Source organism: Eurytemora carolleeae, unplaced genomic scaffold (genome assembly GCF_000591075.1).
Source record: "Eurytemora carolleeae unplaced genomic scaffold, Eaff_2.0 scaffold1805, whole genome shotgun sequence".
Lineage (NCBI taxonomy): Eukaryota > Metazoa > Arthropoda > Copepoda > Calanoida > Temoridae > Eurytemora > Eurytemora carolleeae.
In genome coordinates, this window is record NW_019397691.1 from 10,883 (window position 1) to 32,954 (window position 22,072).

Consider the following 22,072-nt stretch of genomic DNA (forward strand, 5'->3'; position numbering starts at 1 on the left):
AAAATTCGGTGATGGTGATGGACCAAACCTCTGTAGAGTAAAAAAGTAAATATTAGTTCCACATGTATTGAAAATATATTTCGGTCTGGGTTGACCCTCGTCAGTTCTAACGATAAAATAACCATCAAAATCGATAAAAAAAATTTTGAAAATGTAAAAAATCACAAGAAGATAAACAAACAAAAATTTGGGCTGTCAAATGGACATAAGGGAAACGAACTCAGATTATGAGATGGAAATAAGATAATTTGCAAATATTCACTTCTTTTAAAAATAATGGATTTCGTTCGTTCTTAAAACTATCGTTTATTTTCCATCTATTTCTAACCAAACTATAGTTTTTATTTAGATGGTTCGAAAAAACCGATCGTTCAAAATCTTTCGGAATATTTATTTGTTCTAAATCGTTCATATATATATGAACAATCAAGATTGGTTGAACGATTCTAAAGCGTTCGTTTAAGCTTCTTTCGTTCGTTATTTATTTCTCTGAACAATCTTAGTAGTTCGTCCATCGTTCGTTTTTTTTCTGAACTTGGATTTTTGGGGAGATGAACAAATTATCAAATAAGTAAGAAAATATAGATAATGAAATAAGGTAAATTAGTACACTACAATTTCTAACTTTATCCTGATGCATGGCAGTAAATCATTTACGAAGAACAAATTATAATGAAAACGTCATACTAAGGGTATAAGTCACTGAAAAGCGTATATATTCTATCCCCATCTAAGTTTTCAATTTGTTTTTTAGCTTTTAAAAATATTTGATTCCAAACATTTGCAGCATCAAATGCATCAAATGCATTTAAAAACATTTGTGGCTTAAAGGGATTATTTCTTAAAAAATTATTTTTAACCCCAAAAAATTACTATTTGATGCGAGAATTAGTCAAAATCCCATCTCTTCCCTATTTGAAGATCTTTCTCCCTAAATTAAAGAATGTTTTTCGCGATATGGTTTTCAGGGTTTAATTTTTACTGCATTGAAAAAATTTAGGTGGAAAAAATCAGAAAAGTTCAAAAAAGAATTTTAAAACTTTTGATTACAACTTTTCAATTTGTTTTCCCAGAGCATGTGGTAAACAATACCCCTGCTATTTTAACATCACATGGAGAACGCAGAAAAGAAATATTTGTATTATCAAAAATCTTTACATTCAAACAAAAATAATAACAATAAATATAAAACTGGTTTAGATCGTTAAGAGTAAATATGTTGTATATATATGTATATATATATAATGTATATCTATAAAATATTGAACGGGTACGAAGAGAAAGTTGAATAGGTATCACGGGTTCCAAGGGTTTCTTTTACAATAAACTTCACCTTTTGACAAATTGGAAACTACAGTTTTTAAAAATATTTAGTCAAGTTTTTCAATAACATCAATAATTGTACTTAGTGATGATACAGTTTGTACACTTAAATGCACTTAAATTCACCTATTGGTTAAAAAATTCAATTATTTTGCTTGGTGAAACCTTTAAAACTTGTATATAGGAAGACGCATTTACAAGTCAACTTACACTGCACAATTGCAGTGTTTCACGCTCTTGGATTATTTAAAATCATAACTTGAGTCTAATAATCATTTTCCTACTCCGCAGTTTTATTGGTGCCACCATGTACAGGGTGTTCCAATAAACTTGAGAATTGAGACGACTTGAAAGAAAAAATGCCACATGGATTGAAGACAATATAGAAGTCGTCACTTCATTCCCATGTTTATTGGGACACCCTGTATATAATTCTACACTTAAGTTGCTAGATTTACTAAAATTACATTCAAATACTTGAAATCATTAATAATAAATAACACATCTAAACTTGTCATTTTTTTCTTCCTAAATCCATTTTTGAATAATTAGCTGGAGGATTCTAGAGCTTCTTTGTTGCATATTCCTAAAACAGTAGTTTTTTTTTCTTCCCCCGACACAGTATATAAAGTAACAAATTTGATTAGAAAATTTTCGCATAAACTTAATTTAGTTTTATCAATGACTCCTTGTTTTGTGTATTTTGGGTAATATTTTTTTTGTTGGGAGGGAGGGAGGGGGGGGGTTGGCGTAATAGATAGTTTGGCACTTTTTCTCAATACATTTTGTGCAGGCTGTGTTTAGCCCTGACAATTAAGATAGGAGGCTAAAATTTGCTCAGCCTACAATTTTATAGTTCATTCGCTAACCTCTGATTTGACCTTCATGAACTTAAAAAAGGGAAATACCACATTTTAAAATCTAAAACCTAAATCTAAACCTAAACCTAAGCACTGAGAACATTATTTCTAACAATGAAAAGAGAAATGTAATTCGAAAAGTCAACATTTTTCATTTTTGCAAAAATGTTTAACCTGTAAAATATCTCTCGCTATCTTGAGGTCATTTCTTGCTATCAGCAAAGCCTGCACAGCAGGCATCTAAATAAATAATCAAAATATATTTTAATTTAAAATTTGTCTTCTTTCCAGGGGGGCTCAGCAGTCAGCACCCATTTGAGCCTGAGGACTTCATGGAAATTAAAGATGTTACCGATCCAGGGGGGTGTGGGGGGGCCAATAAACAGCTTCTCTTTGTGTACTTGTAAACTTGTAGTTTGAAATCAAAACTTTAATCAAAAAGCTGTCTTTTGTATTGATGTGAAAAAAGATTACCTTAGAATGTCCTTCACTGCATAGTGTATTAATTAATGACAGGTCAACATTTTCATAATAGATTGTCTCTGGTTGTACACTAAACACAAAAATTGCATGGTTTTGTCTTGTTCGAATTCAGAAATTTGAAAAAAGCTGTGCTCATCATAGTCAGGACATTTCCAATATTAGGGGTTTTCAAAAATATGTCTAGAATGCTATTTTAGAAATGTCCTGTCTAAAAGATGTGTTTTCTATGAAATTTCCTATTTATGAAATGTACAATCAATGAATTTACAATTTGGCATTTTATCAAATTCTTGAAAAGCCACAACCGTCTAATCACACAACGGAACCCACAACACGACATTTAGACCATTTTGTGTGTATTTGATGTTGTTATAAAAAGTATTAAAAATAGCTTGAAAGCCAACTTAATAAGTGAAATCAGTTTATGTACCTCTTATACTGTCCATTGGACTATTTAAAATTATAACTTAGAACTAACAGTCGTCTTCCTACTATTTTATGGGTCCTAACTGTTGTAGTTACAGGAAAAGGAATATGCCAAACATATAGTTTTATAAATTTAATAAAAATATTTTCTTACCATCTGTCCAGGGATTCGTCTCCCTGTAATATAAAAATATTCTCATTTTTAATTTCTTAATTTTCGAAGTTTTTGCTTTTTAATTCGAACAGGGAAATAAATTTCAAGGCATTGACAGTAAATTTAGATTTTTTAGATTGAAGTTATTAATTTTTATAAAACTAACTAAATTTGTGCGAAATAATGTACAGCCCTGTATTTCTGATAATCAAAAACGTTTAGAAAGGAATTTAGTATTTGCCTCAAACTCTGATTTTCTAACCCCTATATCTTTTATCTTAGATATCTCAAACTATGAATTTGGTTATAGATCAAATAATCTAATTTTGAAATATCAACGGTTTGCACAACCAGGTTACAAAGATAAAGGGATTAAAAATTTGAGTTTGGGGCAAAGACTTAAATCGTTAATTAAACATTTGCACTTGAAATTGAAAAATGAACCGGAGAAATGTAAACACAAAATTCAATCTAAACCAGGGCCTTCGGCACTATTTGCAATATTAAAAGATAGAACTTTTTGCAATATTCAAAGATAGAAACCTTTTGAAATCAGAACTGCATTCTTCTGAGTTCATTATGAATTTACAATTTTTCCTTCAAATATAATTATAAATATATATCGACACAAATTGTCTCAATAAATTTTTGAATTAAGTTAATTGTGGAAACCGCGAATGAAAAGAAGACAATCTGCAAAAATGTTATTATTTAAACATGAGCGAAAGGTTTGCAATGATAAAGCTGAGATTATTCCGACCAGAAAAGAGCCCTGTTAACTTATCTACGTTATATCCGCTAACCTGAGCGTGTTGAGAGTTTAAAGATGTGTTCTGATATGAATGGAAGTTGTTGAAGTACGGATGCGGAGAAACAGGATCGGAATTGAATCCCTGGGTAGCGGTGAGAGGAGCTGCAGGAGATACAGGATCAGAGTAGGATGGATACGGGGAGAGGGATCGAGAACATGGAGATCTAGGAGAACGAGGTGATCTTGGAGCGTTGATCCTCAGGTTTCCAGGCAGATCAAGCTGGTAAGGATTAGGTTGAGGCAAGGAAGAGTTGAATCCTGGTAGTTGAAGAGTAGAGAGTGTAGAACCACCCGGAGCTAATCTACCTTCAGCATGGATAGGTGCTAGGAAGGAGGGTTGAGATATAGGAATAGGAGAACTAGACGGTAAACTGTAGGAGGTCGGGTACAGAGGGGAGGAGGACGGGTTGGATGAGGAGGATGAGGATGAGGACTGGAGAAGATGAGAAGGTGAAGGGGAGAGGATGAAGGACGATGAGGATGAGGGTCTTGAAGTTGTACATCCAACTGGTGAGTTGTTTTCATAAACTGGGTCAGGTGTTCCACAATCTAGAGAACTTATATTAGTCAGCATTAGTGTTTTGCCAAGGTGATATTAAATTCATGGTATGTTATGTGTGATTTCAAATTTGCATTTTTATCTGATTAAAAATTTAGATTCAGGATCTAGGATCCATAAATCATAACTCTCAACTAATCATACAGGTTTACTCACAACAGATTAATCTTCAGAGACGACTATACAACATTTCTCCAATCTTAATATTAATATTTAAAGATCTTTGAATCAATTTAACTTAAAAAATCATCAAATATTCGATTAAAATACTTGACTTCGGACAGAAAACAAAAAGAGTTTCAGGTCACCACTGAAGCCTCATCCTATTTGGATATCTCTGTAATAAATGGAACCACGTCAAAAGGGAAAAGCTCTTAAATGCTACTTCAAAAACAACCTTGAAGAGTTACTAAAGGGATTGAACTTGAAACAAACCTTGAAGAGTTACTAAAGGGATTGAACTTGAAACAAACCTTGAAGAGTTACTAAAGGGATTGAACTTGAAACGCTGCTTGATGCAAAGTCGTCTTCAACATAAGGATTCACAGCACAGGGTTTCCTATAATTGTTCATATTATTTATCTGATAATATAATCATAAACAACAACAATGGCTTCTGTGATAAACCTTTCTCTGATCAATTGGATAAATTGTGAATATTCTATATAAGTGGCGTTCGGATTTATGCTGCATAAAACAATGAAGGAAAACAGCAGAATTCAACATTTTTTCAAATAGAAAAACGAAGATATCTTGTCCATTGTCAGCTAAATAGAGATTTAAATAAAACCGTTTGGAACTTGTGAATTTCTATAAATAGAGGATCGCTTACGTTTACAATTCATTTAATCATAAAATTACCGTTCTATAGAGAGTAGAAGTGCAGGGGGAGATCGTCTAGGTGGTATAGGGGGTGGGGTAGGTAGAGGAAGCTTACTGGAGGGGGAGGGGGAGTAGATGGGCTGACCAAGGTAAGGGGTAGGACTCAGTATATTGGAACCCTGAGCTGGTTGGTTTAAGATTGCGTTGGTTTTATTAATCCAGTTCTCAACCTTAATAATATTTTTTTAACAGTAGGACTCATTAAATAGTGGATTAGGAAGAAGACGGTTAGCCTGAAGTTGTGATTAAAAATATTGCAATGAACATCAAACACATTGGGCACTGGTACTGTAGAATTAAAGTTTGCACAGGCCCAGGGGTGTAGGATTGATTTTGTGTAGGGGGGGGGGGCAAAAAAATGTGTGCCCCCTCTTTGGCAACATTATGCCCCGCCTTAAAAACCCCAATTTTGAAAAAAATATTGATACCTTTTTTAACTATGTAAACTATTCGATCATATACACACTTCCATATTATAAGTGTCAAAAGTAGGGGGGGGGGCTGGGGAGCCCGCCCCTCCCCTCTCTTACGCCCCTGCACAGGCCAATTTCACTTTATAAGTTAATTTTCATGCTACCGATAAAACTATTTGTTTTATAACAACATCAAATACAGATGAGATTACTTAAATGTCGGCTTCGCAAATATACAATTTTTTAACTGAATGAATAGAAGGATTGTAAGCTAGTAAATGTTGTCCGTTTGGCCAGATTTAAAGTAAAACGTCGAAAAGTCTGCAAAATTCAGCCATGTCGAGGAAAGTTTATTAACATAACCCCTGGAGGCAGAATATTTGAATAAAATACCTTTTTACTGTGATGAATTGAGCGCTCTAGAGCTTGTGCAGATTTTGCTCCGTCCTGCAAACATGGATTCAATATTTTATCCTGTTAAAACATTTTCCACGTCAGGAGTATATGTATACTTTTAAGAATGGGAAAATAAATTTACTAGGATTCATTTGACCAATTTCATAATTGACCAATGATCATTTCACATAGACTCTATGCCTTCCACTTTACAAACGATGATTTTCCGTCATAACTATAAATCAAATGCTGTTTTTATTCACCTACATCATTATAAAGTTTATTTAACAGTTTAAAAAATTCGAAATTGAAATGGATAGTATAGGGAACATACTGTATTAATATACTCTACAGCATATAATTTGTGAACATTTACATGATTTGTACACTTTGAACTCCCTTTCAGGCTGAAAGGGACAGAAAAAATTCATACCGAGAGATTCTTTTAATTCTAATTTTAGTTTAAATCTCAAATTACAGAACAAGTTTCTCTCTCTCTATGATACGACACTTTCAAACAAAAGTTTTGGCCTCTGGGTACTAATATTAACGGAACTAATTCAAATGAACTAATTTCAACTCAGCTACTATGTCAACTCATTAGAACCAGATTTAAATAGTTAAGTCAAATCTAACATTTATAAATATCTATAATTAAAATATAACTACCCTGGATTTACGCATAAATCTAAAAAGCAAACAATCATTACATACCCAGGAGACATAACAGGGTTCACACTTCTAAACTAAAAACATAACAAAACAAAATTAAATTAAATGCAAACTAAATTATTAAAAACATCATAAAATTTATTTCTAATTATGGCTGGGGGTTAGACGTGACACCTATCTACAATCTAGCCAGGGGTAGAAAAATAACATTTGAAATAAATTTAGACCTGAAATTTAAAAAGCAAAAATTAAAAACATTTGATTGAATTTAAATAATCAATCTAGAAACTGTCACATGAGTTGAAAACCATTTATCACCTCACAGGATTAATGAGAACATGATGCTATATTGATATTCAGATAATTACATTGAGACGGTTGTGAATACGACATGCCACTCTATAAATTAAAGGGCAATTAAAATTAGGACTGCAGTCCCTTAAAAATTACAGTTTCAATTATAATAAGTCATGTTTACTAATTACGTATGATGATGGGTAATGGTCTGGTAACTAACAAAACAAAACAAAAAACAAGGAAAAAAGAAAGAAAAAAAACTTTAGAAAAATAAAACAATATTATTTTTAGCCAAACTAGCAAGGAATTGAGCATAAATTCAGAGAACATAAAATATTTAGAAAACATAATTCATGACGGACATAATTCCACATTGAAGGGACTGTAAGCGTAATTTCAAGTGATTCTCCGTGCACAGATGTCAATGCCCGGATTACAAGGGTATCCTTTAAACCTTTATCTGATCCATAATGAGGAAGACATTGTCGTTTTTTAGGTTTTCTAAGAGTTCAATTATGATAATTTCTATGCATGTTTCCTGCAGTATAAATGCGCAAGTCACAGAGAAACCACTAAACATTGATATATAATTCATAATATTTATCAGATAAATCGTTTAGGGGTACCGTTGTGAATTGGACATTGTCATCATTGCATGGAAGGTCACTTAATATTGCAAACAATTTGAGAACTTTGCCCTATTTTCTTTATCAACATCTGGGCAAATTTTAACAGCTTTTTTAAAGTCCTTTTAAATCAGTTATTAAGAGTGAGAAGTTCAACTTTGAAATAAAGAAAATACAAAAATGATTTTTGCTTGAAGAAAGATAAGAAGATAATCAATGGCAAAACCGTTTACCGAATAGCCGACATATTCAAGATCAGAAACTGTTGGTTTATAACCACGACAAATTTGGCTGATAGCAAACATACAGGGTGCCCTAATTAACAAGAGAATCAAGTGAATCTTAATCGTCTTCGATGCACATGAGATTCATTCGTTAATATGATTTATGAAAAATGAAGATAATTCCTCTACTTTTCTCGAATGTGGTTTACCAGCTTAATATGTTAAAAAATTAATTGGATATCAAGAACTCAGCCCACGCCTAATTATATTTAATTGATCCAACACTTTTCAAATGCCTCCTTCCTCTTTTTAAGTTTGAGGGTTACCCCACAACGGATTAGACTTTAGTAGTTCAGAGACGACTGTACGTAATGTATATAGTCTGTTTCCTTTTATTCACGAACTATAAGCTTCTTCCTGTATTTGCCAGATCATTAATTAAACAACTTAAACACCACATTCAAGGCATAAGACTCATTTTAAACTTAGATCGTCATATTTAGGGAGTATTAAGTAATCTTTACAGTCTCATTATTTTTGTGTAACCTTGTACAAATCAGCTGACCACATTCTAGAACGCTTTGGCGTCGTACAATTATATTTTCATGCAAATTTTGTCCTTTACATTTTCAAGCATCGAAGAAGATTTTAATCTCGTCACTCAATTCTTCTTATTAGGAAACCCTGATTAACATTATTTTATTCTTACGTTAGACGAAGAATGGTAACCCTGTATACAATGGATTAAAACATACGTTATCTCTCGATTCAATAAAAATGACAATAGAAATATTCTTTCTTCAAGGGGCTTGTAAACGTGATGACAGAAAACCTTGTATTTTCGAGATTCACAAGAGTACCTATTACATCCTTGGTTAACAACAAGCACTTAAGTGAGGTTTTTTATTTCTGTTCAGGGACGAATCTTGGCAATATCCTCGCATGGATAGTGCTGAAGATATCCACGAGTATGTTTCTTGATTAAGTAACAATTCGATCAATAGACATTTGATGTAAAAGGTACTCTTGTGAATATTGACCGACGACATCTTTATGTGAATCTATCTAAGGGAATGACCGGCTATGTAAGGTAGTTGAACTCAGTATGCAGTGTTGAGGAAAACTTCATTTGAGACATATTAAACTTTTTAAAGATCTGTAAATCCCTAGTTTGACCGCAAATTCTAAGTTCAAAACTCCTACTTTGGAGGTGGATACGTTTTCAGAATTAGTTTTTTTTCAATTAACGACGACAAAAAAATGTAAACAAAGCTGTACAGTGAACTAATTAGTTGTGACGGAACAGGTTGAGAAAATAAAAATTAATCTTATCATCAAAAATAAATAATCTTGTTCAATTATTAGTTTCTATTTTCTCATTATTCTAGTTCTCATTGTTCAGAAACATTTTCTGCAGATTTTCTTGAATTATTATTGAAAAGACGGCATTTAAAGAATTTTAAGAAATCTGCGAATAAATTTAAAGAAAATAAGAAATTCAATATAACGATGAAAACGAAATAATTAATTCTAGCATTGATTTATTGACAAATTTCTTTAGAGAAATATGTTCCCAACTATCTAATTAGATTACTGTATGATTTTTGCTTTATTTTTCGCCGTCGTTATTTAGTAATTTAAAAGAAACCGATTCTAAAAACGTATCCACCCCCAAAGTATATTTTTGAACGTCGAATTTGCGCTCAAACTCAGGATTTACAGATCTTTAAAAAGTTTTATATGTCTCAAATGAATTCTAAATAAGCTTTCAACAACGGTGCATACTCAGTTCAACTACCTTACATAGCCGGTCACTCTCTTTATGAAATAAATGGGACAAAATAAAATATTGCAAAAAAAACTTAATACGCAAGGGTCTATAGTTTAACAAGCCTAGGGACTAGACAAATAAACAAAACATAACAGCTCTATCTAAATTGTTTATGCCAAAACAGACAGTTCTATTAAATTAAAAAGAAAAATTCTAATTCTAATGATAAAACTTAATTATAAAAAACTAACTATTTTAACAGAAATAATGTTACAAATTGACAAAATTGAAGTCGTTGCAAATAAAAGCAGAAAAAACTATGTAATGATCGTGTTGTGGCATCAACAATAAAAAACAAAACCCAAACATGCGGCGATCAATGCTCAATCCTCCGATCCATCCGAGGATCGAAATGTGAATAAAGATCGTCTACCTCTTCTTCTTCTCCGTCCATGTCGGAGCAATCCAGTAGCAAACCTAGTGGACAAATAGAAAATCATTTTCAGTGTCAACAAATAAAAATGACATTTCCATACTTTCTAAAAATTACACTCATCGTGGTGCGTCGTTATTAAAAACAATTTTCCTTTAAATCTAATTATGGCGGGGTTTCTTTCTTCTCATATTTACGCCAAAAATGTTCAGATATCATTATTTCTAAGTTTTGTTTCTTCCATTTTTGTATAAATTGTTTTCAGCTCTGTTTAACCTTTTTAATTGATACTGTTGAAAATGTACATAAATGAGAACGCATGATAATTATAACATGAACCAAGCACACACATTTTATCCAAATAAAACCGGCAATTTAATTGTCAGAATGTATTTTGTTAAAGTCTAATTAGTATTTTATTAAAACATTTTTATTTCTAGAAAGCACCATAAGATCTTTACTCATTTATAGCATTGCGAGCTATCCAAGATTTAAACTGTTGTGGAAAAGATAATTTTCGTAATCTTTGGCTTGGATATCAATCCTGGTAAGGGGTCGGTCCTTCGTTGAAAAAGTTTGAGTGCCAGGATTATGATTTAAATCTGCAGTGGTGTTGCTGTTATCTATACAATTATCACTTTGACGAATGGGATTAACATTATTTCCCGCGGCTTCTCTGGAATTCCCAGTGGTTTGATCTACAGCACTTATTCTGGATGGACATTTATTGCTCCCAGATATTTCTCTAGGGTCGGAATATACCTCTAGATTAGAATCCGGTAAAATCAAGGATATTGACCGGGCATGCACGGACACGTTTCTAAGATTATCCGTGTTCAGTGTTGAACTATTCATTGTCAGAGCAGACAATCCGGTGTTTCGATACCTTTCCGATGTTCTTGGCAGACTAGAACTTCTAACGGAATCCTTTAATTTTCCCGCACCTCTTGTCCGCGTAACGGCCCGGACATTTAAATTTTCGTTCGCGACATTTGTTTCATTAGGATCAGTCTCGGCTGCATATGGCGCATTTTCGTTGTCTGGAAAATCCGCGAAACTCTGTTGCGGCGGAGTTGGCCCCTGAAGTTGGCCAGCTCGGTTGAGTGTACCTGGATTGGTGTTGGCCTGGTGGTGCACTGTAATATGTCGCTTGGGATCGAAGGGATCGACAACTATTTGTTCTGTTCCCTTTATCTCGGCTCGACAGAATGGACATCCTCCACCCCCACCTTCAGAATCCTGAGAACAGAAGAAAATAATTTCCATGGATTTTAATAGCATAAAAATCTTCCGAAAACCTGAGACAGCGACATTTTGGATTTTATATCTTTCCTATATATTTCGAAAATATATCATCGAAAAGGTGTACTGCACATGCATAGTAAGTATAAAAATATTTTTATTAAATCATTCTCAAACCTCATTATTAGAAACATTTATTTTCATGCCAAATTTAGTGCTGGGCAGTGCTCAGAATCTTTTTCATTTTGATGCGGATCCGGATCCAGGTTATCTCTTAAAAATTTACTGTCTTAATTTTTTTTAGCTTATTCTTATGCTAAAACAGAAATCAGGAAATTTTTATAATCTTTGTCTTTTCAATAGTTCATATTTGAATTTTAAGAGTAAATTTTTTTTTTTTGCAGTTTTGGTTGATTTTTGCCTTGGATCTCGTGGATCCGCATATTTTTTCGGATCCGGATCCAGGAAGCCAAAATTTTGTGGATCAAACGGATTCGGATCCTAAGCACTGGTGCTGGGGAAAAAATAACGAGGGACAATATTTAAAAGAAAATATTATTTGATTTGTATAAAGTTACGCCACCCTCTGTAGGCTAAATCCCTCCTACCTGCCAGGCAGTTAAACAAGGAGTACAGAGTAAATGTCCACAGGGTTCTATTCTAATATCTTTACTATTCTCTGCACATATCTTGCACAGCTGGAAGGTTGAACCCATCTCACAGTATAGTTCATATTGCTCTTGTGTAACCTAAAAATAATATTTTTAGAACAAATAGAAAAAGAATTACCACAAAATTTGGCAATTCATATACAGAGCTGAAGTAGAAAATCAAATAATATTTGACAAGTGAAAGTTATATAATTTCATGTTTTCCAACAACACTAAACTCTTGAAATGGAAGACGACATTTAAGAAATATTTTGTGTTTTCAAGTTTGTGAATAACCAAATAGTTTTACCAGTAGCTTAAAACCCGACTTATTAAATGAAATGATCAAAATTGCTGCGTTTCATGTGAATTGGACTATTTCTATCATTAACTATGTCTAAAAATCGTCTTACTATTCCACAGCTTCACTCTGCATAATTATTATTTTTTCAGTAAATAATTATATTTTACCTTAACATGGTCCTCAGGTGTGGCTTGAACTGCCCAGGATAAATCAGGGTTCACACTTCGACCATCAGGATAAAGGTAACTACAATAGGGTTAAAGGATACAGGTATATAGATGTCAACCATTAACATTAAAAACCCCCCCCCCCCCATGTAATGTCGTCTACACCAAACCCTCCTCTCGGCAATACTCCGGCAATTTCTCTGTACTCCGACAAAAAGAAAAAAGGAAAACAGCAACTAGTTAGTGAAAAGTTTTAACCAAGTGAATAATTAGAATCCACAAATAACTTTGAAATCCATAGTAATTCCATTTAAACAACCAGGTGTATATTTGCAGAAGTATTTCCAAATGTTTTAAACTATTCCGTCAAATCCTCGAACCTTATTCAATAATCACTCCTTAATTATCCTGACAGGACAAAATAGTAAGTCATCAAATTAAACATTAAAAAAAACATTTATACATGGACATTTTCTTTACTAAATCTATATTTTTTTAAGGGTTAAAAAAAATATCTGTTTACCTCATTATTTGCAACTTTATGTCTGAGATAAGGAGCCTAATCAAATAATCAACTAATCAAATATTCAACTAATCATAGAGTCAACTAATCAATTATTCAACTAATCAAAGAGTCAACTAATCAAAGAGTCAACTAATCAAAGAGTCAACTAATCAATGAGTCAATTAATCAACGAATCAACTGATCAGCTAATAACTGACGCCCCGCTTAAGTTTCAACAATTGGATGCACATAAACATAGAAGCCAAGAGAAGTAGTCAATTTAAAAAGCTTCTCTTTGCCTACTTGTTAACTTATAATTAAAAAAATCTTGTTAAACATCAAAACTTAACAAAAATAAAAAAGTTGTCGTCATTGTGTTGATATAATCGCCTACCACTGTATAAAAGACAGAATTGAAAATTTAGTTAATGGTTATTCTGTAAATCCACTGAACTCTGTATGGCATTAGAGGCTCAGTATGAGACCAGTGTAATGTTCCTTTGTCATTTGTAAATTTACAACCTATTTGTAAATTGTCATATATACATAAATTGTAATTTGTGTATAATTCATTGGAAATGTAGTTGTTTATGGATTAAAATATACTAGTAAATGAAGGATTTGTAAATTGTAAATTGTAAATTGTTAATGCTTAAGTGTAAAATGACATTATTTTAATATTGAATAAACTAATTAGTAAATTGTAAATTGTAAATAAGCGTCTTCGGACTTTTCGACAGATAACCCCCCGAATAGGAAAATAGATCGTAAGAATCTTTTCATTATAAATTTGTAAACCATGTAATAATTATTTATCATTATTCATTTCATTATTTTTTTAGGAAATAAAGAGTTTTCTGCATTATCGATTTTGATTCGTGGGTTATACCTTGTCTATCTGTTCATCGTCAGAATCTTGTTTCTAAGCGACAACAATAGAATATAAAGTTAAAGGATACAGGTATATGGAATATAAAAGATTAAAGGATACAGGTAGCAAGAATATAAAGTTAAAGGATACAGGTAACAAGAATATAAAGTTAAAGGATACAGGTTGCAAGAATATAAAGTTAAAGGATACAGGTATATAGAATATTAGCTGACAGAAAACAAAGCTGTGGGTGAGGGGGATAATCATTAATCTAACCATGGCATGAAATAATTTTTTTATTTAAACTTACAATCCTTCTCTAAATCCATCCAAAAGGGCCTGACAAAGGCTTTTATTCTGAGGTATTGTTTGAAGAATGTTTCCGTCTGAGGTTACATAACCGATTGCCCACTGTCCTAGTCGGGTACAACTCAATCGGAACACGTAACTGAAACAAAATTATTAATTAATTTTTTAAGGAATTTTTCTATACAAAGGAATTGAGTCTTTGCCACAAACTCTGATTTTCTAATCTCTTAATCTTTACAACCCAATGTCACAGACCTTGGATATTACACTTTAAATTATTGTTGGATTAAATAATCTAAGTTTCGAAAATCAAAGGTTTACACCATCAGGGTGAAAATATATAGAGACTAGAAATTTTGAGTTTGTGGCAAGGACTCAATTCCATTATTTCAACAAATCATTTTGTGGGACCCACCCTATGACGTACTTCGAATCAGCCTTATTCTTGTTTTTAAGTACGAAAAATATGCAGTGTAAATAATATCTCGAAGAATCACTGTACTCCCCCCCCCTCCATCTTTCCCTCTTTTTAAAACATTTTTTTCCACAGATGTTTGGTAATTCCTAAATTGGTGAAAAATTAAGGGTGACAAAACTTGCCTTTTGATGCTTAATTTCAAATTTTTATAAAAATCTATCTCCCTACCTTCCAGGTTTGTTGATATGTCTGTGTAATCTAGCTTTAACCTCGTCATAGGTTAGGAATGCAACGTATCCAGGGTGGGTGACAGCAAGGATCTGCCAGTTTCGGAGCAGGTTACTCCACGGTTGAAACAATCTGGATATATGGATGATGCAAGTTGGGATTTATCATTAACTGTAACTTTTGAAATTTAGGAGTTTTACTCGCAGATTTCTAGATCGCCCTTGGTGGACTTGCGCATTTAGAATATTCAAACATTACAGGCTTAGTCCGTCCACTTATATCAGGAGACATCAGTTCCAAAACTAACACTAGTGTTAGAAATGGGCACAAATTGAAAGACTGGGTTTTTAGGATCCCGACCCATATCGAGAGTAAAAGTCGGTAATTAAAACTATAACCAACATTTTATGAAACATGACGAGGACAACAATTCCCAACTCTTTTTATATTAAAACCCTTAACCGTTTTCCATTTTCGAACATATCCTGAATTTCAATCATATGCATTGTCGCGTTTTCGAGACAAACCCCGCTTTCCCATTTTTGAGTATAATCCTCAATTCAGAACAAAACTAACTTTCATAACTTACAAGATAAATCACTGAAAGTATCAATTATCTTATGAAGACAGAATTAACTGCTAAATTATTTTAAAAATCTATATTTCCCTATTTTATTTGTTATATAAGAGAATAGAGTTGATTTAATTCCCCGAATTCTAAATAAATAATTTCCCGAATTTCTAGTTAAATCTATATTGAAAGAACAAAATAATATTAAATTTTGATTTCTCGATGCTATAATGATTTTTAGATTAAAAAAGAACAGTAGTTTTTTGTTTTCTATTATGTGATATTTTATCGTATCAAAAAATATTTTTTTGGTACGTAAGTGCGTAAATGCTTAAAAATTGACATTGATATGAATTCAAGTTATTATCTCAAAACCAGGATATGTTCCGAAACGCGACATGAGCTGAAATGCGGTATTTGATTAAAAATAGGAATATGTTCGAAAATAAAAACCAACATCATCAAAAACTAATTCTCATACCTTATTATTAGTATAAAGTTGATATTTCCTGTTTCAATAATTAGTTTTAGTCATTTTTAATAAATGAATGGTGTATTTTTGTTCAACTCGGCTTGGATTTAAAGATATATAAGCTTGAAAAGATAACTTTGCGATTTGGCCCATTTCTAAAACTGTTAGAAATGGGCAAGTGTTAGTTTTGGAACTAATATCAAGATTAGAAATTTTGTTCTATAATTTTTTTTTAGTTATAATTGAATTTATAAAAAGACATAGTTTTGATTTCCTTATTTAGCAATAAACTTATAAATGAAAACACCAAATAACACACTCTATTTTTTTATCTTTATCAGATAATTATGGAGTTGGAGGAAAAAGAGATTTTATGATACATTTATAATTAGTTGTTAAGCGCTTTATTTTTTTTAAAATCCGATTCTTAAAAAAGTTCAGGATGAAAAACCAGGACATGGAACGGACTCGACCTTTCCTATGGCCCGTGATTTGATTAAATATGATGAGAAGAGTTAGATATTCACCTTGTAAAAACATCAAACTCAAAATTTGAGATATAATCGTTACAGGTGAGATCGATCGTAGACTTGAGAGCCATCGCCTCTAAACCAGAACTTATACTGTGAACTTCATTCAACGTTAACCTAAAACAATTTAGTGTCAGTGGTATATATTGTCTGCTAATCATTTAACTCTATTTTTAAAAAAATAGTTTTTGGGGGAATTTGTTTGTCAAAATATAATTATGAAAAGTTGAATTTAAATTTTTTTTTTTTAATTTTCAAATTCCGTAACTTCTTCCCAACTTGTAAATCAACATCTTGGTTTTGGCCTAAGTCATCATAAATAAATGAGAATACACATCAGACCATGAAAAATATATTTAACTTAAACTACTCCTATCTTTTTTCGTTGTTGAATGATTCGCGTCATTTGTTTTGTGTCAAATATTTAGAAAACTGTAAGTTCAGGGTGTGTATTTTCTTGAAAAATAATTCGCCCCCTCCCCCCCCGAAGGTTTGTATGGCTGGAAAAATAAATAAAGTATCTGAAAGGATAAAAAAAAAACTTGGCTTTTAGGAAAAAATTCTTTAAATAATTAAAATAGAGGCAAGTTAAACATGGAGTTAAAGGATCGGATTAGAAGAATTTGATCAGAAAGATGGGATTGAAAAAATGGAAATAAATGAATAGGATCAGAAGGATCGGATTGAATGGAATTTAGACGAAAGAATTGGAATGAAGAGATTGATAAAATTAGATTGGAAGAATGGGATTGAATAGATAGCGTTTTAGGATAGAATTGAAAGATAAAGGAATGAAAGAACTGGAAAAATAAAAGACTTCAAAAATAAAAGGATTGGAAGAGTAAAGGACTGAAAGAATAAAGGAGTGGAAGAATAAAGGATTGGAAGAATAAAAGACTTCAAAAATAAAAGGATTGGCAGAGTAAAGGACTGAAAGAATAAAGGATTGGAAGAATAAAGGATCGGAAGAACAAAGGATTGAAAGAATAATGGAGTGAAAGAATAAAGAATTGAAAGAATAAAGGACTGAAAGAATAAAGGAATGGAAGAATAAAGGATTGGAAGAATAAAGGATTGGAAGAAAGTAACTAAAGACCGGAAGGCTTCAACTAAATGAAAAGACGTAATCGGAAAAAGAGAAGAAAAATACTGAAGAAACGAATAATCTTGCATCAATCATGATCTCATATTTCTTATTCATACTCACGTGTTCAGATCTTAAAACGGATAATATCTTAATAGGATTTAATTTTAAAGTTTTTACATGCTAAATTGATATTCTGATCCCTTCAAGAAATTGTGAATTGGTAACAAACCCCGATGGGAGGGAGAATGTATTACTTGGTAAGACTATTTTTACCTAAACATTTTCCAGGGAACAATGGTTCGTTCTCCAAAATTTGATTTCCAGAACTCTGCAGCATCCCCCTTTGTTATCCTAAATATGAATCATACAAGCTTTTCAACCTAGACACTTTTTTGACTGCTTGAAAACAAGTAAAACAAAGTGTTCAGGATTTATTTCATTTAGATACGGATCCAAATCCTGGATCCATCATTTAAAGCACTTGGATCTGAATTCATGAACAGCTAGAAAAGTACAGCTTATCTATTTTACCCAAATTTCCTTTTTTTACGCCATTTTTGTTTCAGCATCTCGATTCACAAATGTGTGATTAGCAAGGTTTCGTTGATCTCTCATCCGTTCACAATTGAAATGTGTTTCCAGGACAAACTTTTGGTTAATATTTGCCACTTGGATCCAGGTCCGTCAATCCGAATACTTGAATATTATCTAATCTGCTGAATATAAACCCTGTATTATTTAATCTCCTGAATATAAACCCTGTATTATCTAATCTGCTGAATATAAACCCTGTATCATCTAATCTGCTGAATATAAACCCTGTGTCATCTAATCTGCTGAATATAAACCCTGTATCATCTAATCTGCTGAATATAAACCCTGTATCATCTAATCTGCTGAATATAAACCCTGTATTATCTAATCCACTGAATATAAACCCTGTATCATCTAATCTGCTGAATATAAACCCTGTATTATCTAATCCGCTGAATATAAACCCTGTATCATCAAATCTACTAAATATAAACCCTATGTGATAATGTGATCTCATGAATATAAACCCTGTATCATCTAATCTGCTGAATATAAACCCCTGTATTATCTAATCTCCTGAATATCAACCTTGTATCATCTAATCCGCTGAATATAAACCCTGTATTACCTAGTCTGCTGAATATAAACCCTGTATTATTTGAACTCCTGAATTTAAACCCTGTATCATCTAATCTCCTGAATATAAACCCTGTATTATCTGATCTCCTGAATATAAACCCTGTATTATCTAATCTCCTGAATGTAAACCCTGTATTATCAAATCTGCTGAATATAAATCCTGTATTATCTAATCTGCTAAATATAAACCCTGTATTATCTAATCTCCTGAATATAAACCCTGTATTATCTAATCTCCTGAATATAAACCCTGTATTATCTAATCTCCAGGGTTACCTGAATGAATCTCCTGAATATAACCCTTGCGGGAAAACTGCCTTGAGCTCGCTCAACATGTGGCTGAACACGAGGCTTAACTTTGTCAGGTTTCTGAACAAAAAAATATCATGATTAGAATATTTAAAGACGTTAAAATTAAAATGCTTCAAAAATCCAAAGAGAATCTTTCCATTTCTCCAGCTTACAAATTCTAAATTTTAACGCGATTTCAGGTGACCCTCTATTAAGGGAGTGGCAAGTTCAATTCACAACGGAACCCTTAGAACCTTTTCAAAATTTGGCTGATCAAGTATGAACTATGTGTTTTTTGTTTTGATTTTGAAAGCTGGTTCTTCGAAAAATGACAATCGCATTTTTGCTTCCAAAACTATCACATTGAAATATTTTTATAAAAAAAAATACCGGTATCTTCCTCATTATTGATCAGATTAGGCATTAAGGTTTCAAGGGTAGGGTACCGTTGGGATATGGGCATGTACCCATCTTTAAAAGGAGTGAAACTATAATCTGAAAAAGTGAGAAAATTTTGTTCATAAAGTTAGTACAATTTCTTAAAGTGCGTTTGGTGCTTGATGCAAATTTACTAAACTATCTATTGAAGCCCCCCTCCCCCCGATATCGTAAGTTACAGTTTTATGGGATTTGTTCGCTAAATCGAGGACACTTGATGATTAATAAAGAAAAACCAGCAAATTTAACTAATAATTAAGAAAAAATGTGAATATTTTATATTTTTCGCCCCAATTGTTCGAAAAAAATATACAACAGGGATAAAACTAACCTGCGGTAGTGAGAATTCTCGTCGAACAACTTCTCCTTCCCCTCCTTGAATAGCTTGATGGCTTGCTTGCACTTCCTCTGAAGGTTCTCCAGGAATATCTTAAAATATTCATTCCCGTTCAATACGTCTAACCGTTCCTGAAATAGTATAACATTAGAACAAAAGTGGACATCAACGATTAGGGGGTCCGTCCTAGTATACGATGTTGGACCCCACCCCCCCTTATATCAATTTTGTACAGGACCTCGATTTAAACTTTCTAATAAAAATAGTATAAATTACAGGTTAGTGTAAGACAATTTCTGGGCCGAGCGCTGCAGCTAACCAATCTAGATATCGAACGCTGCGGCAAGGGGGCAAGGCGTTGCGGCCACACGTCGAATTATATCCATGTTTTGCAAAATTTATAGGTGGGGGCGGGGGAAGTTGGGGTACAAAAATCGTTTCTAAAATATTACCGGTTTGGGTTTTATTACCAATTTTGATCATTTAAACGCAAATTCGTTAAATTCCACCAATTCAGCGAATAACTTGCAGAAAAAATAGGTACGGAGAAAACAAAGGTTTTAGTAAAATACGTTTCCTAGAATCGATTGTAATTCATCATAATCTTCCAGTTAACACTTTTGTAAATAAAATAATTAAAAAATATGACAATCAGAGGTAGGAACGGAGGCAATGAACCGCAATAACTAGATGATCAAGGGACAACTACTGGTACCTTCCTAGAGACCAATTATGGGACCACCCCACCCCACCCCATCCTATCAATTTTTACATGCACCTCATGCACTCTAACGCATTCTTAGATCTTCAAAATATCTATCGGTAAGTTGTGATCCAGATTACAAAGTAAAACATAACGTACAAATATTTTCCTGAGCTAACCTGTTCATATTTAGAATATATTAAGCGTAGATGTTGGTATGTATCAGGTAGAATATCAAGAATGAACGGAGGAGAATTTTTCAAATTCAATTTTGGACTTTGGCACAATTTTACTACTTTGTCCATTAACTTCCATGTTTTTTCTATAGTTCGCCGATTGATCTCTAATCTAGGCGGGGTAACACTAGCTGAAAATGCGCCGTGGAGGCGAGAGAACAGGTACGAAATATTCCGAGACCCCGCCATAGCGCTATTAGCTAGGGGTCTTGACTCTTGACTGAGTGAATGCTATGAGCGCTCTGAATCCCGCAAAGGATTCTCAACTTCTCTAGAGATCGTCTTTGTTGTCAAGGACGTCTTACTGATTGTATTATTACATCCGCCCAACGTTACATACGTCCTACGATACTTCGGACCTACCCTCACCTGGTTTTTCTGCAGCTTCAAGCTGCTGTTGGTCCGATGTACTGTCTGTTTGATACACAAGTCGGATGCACAATTTATTTGTAGGTCGGAATGCACAATTCTTTTATTATGGTCGTATTCGGAAAAAAAGTTAGTGTTCAGCTATAACTTTGTTATTTTGATAAATGTGGTTTGATAAACCCTACTATAGCCCGAAAACCTAAAAATACCAATGTCTGAGGTAATAGGTATACGTAATAGGCATTTTTACGTATAAATACGTATGCTCAACTTTTGGGTAAAGAACTTTCGAATATTTACGTTTAAAAGTTTGATCCAAACCTAAAAATATGTACATTTTCGTAAATTTCATACCAATAAATTTTTCCAAGTTTAGGTTTTTATTTTACGTATTTTTACGTATTCATCATACCAAGCAATTTTTTTAAATGCTTTGATTTCCAGAAACGTATTTTTACGAAGAATACGTATACTTTTTACCAGGTAATTTTTCTAAATTTTCAGGTTATTTTACGTACTTTTTAGGTTTTTTCTTTATCTAAATTTTTTTTTTCGAGTTTTAAAGTTTGATTCAAACCTAAAAATATGTACATTTTCGTAAATTTCATACCAATAAATTTTTCCTAGTTTAGGTTTTTATTTTATGAAATACATTATGTATTATCATACAAAGCAATTTTTTTTAAATGCTTTGATTTCCAGAAACGTATTTTTACGAAAAATTACGTTTACTTTTTACCAGGTAATTTTTCTAAATTTGTAGGTTTTTATTTTACGTATTTTTTAGGTTTTTTCTTAACTTAAAAAATTGTATTTTTTTGGAGTTTAAAAGTTTGATGCA

At 32.6% G+C, this 22,072-nt stretch overlaps 1 protein-coding gene across 1 annotated transcript; it reads right to left on the reverse strand.

Moving 5' to 3' along the window:
• Positions 1–1,840: 1,840 nt before the first annotated feature.
• LOC111715513 (E3 ubiquitin-protein ligase CBL-B-B) lies at positions 1,841–21,114 on the reverse strand. The gene is made up of 19 exons (XM_023490846.1): positions 20,806–21,114; positions 19,918–20,054; positions 19,134–19,226; positions 17,958–18,035; positions 16,595–16,714; positions 15,025–15,156; positions 14,380–14,517; positions 12,694–12,772; positions 12,181–12,321; positions 11,440–11,569; positions 10,331–10,374; positions 6,305–6,358; positions 5,478–5,668; positions 5,090–5,175; positions 4,050–4,606; positions 3,247–3,269; positions 2,658–2,736; positions 2,358–2,423; positions 1,841–1,909 (listed from the first exon to the last, which is right to left on the reverse strand). The coding sequence occupies exons 1-19, from the start codon at positions 21,049–21,051 to the stop codon at positions 1,886–1,888; spliced, it is 2,418 nt and encodes an 805-aa protein (XP_023346614.1). The 5' UTR covers positions 21,052–21,114; the 3' UTR covers positions 1,841–1,885.
• Positions 21,115–22,072: the final 958 nt, after the last annotated feature.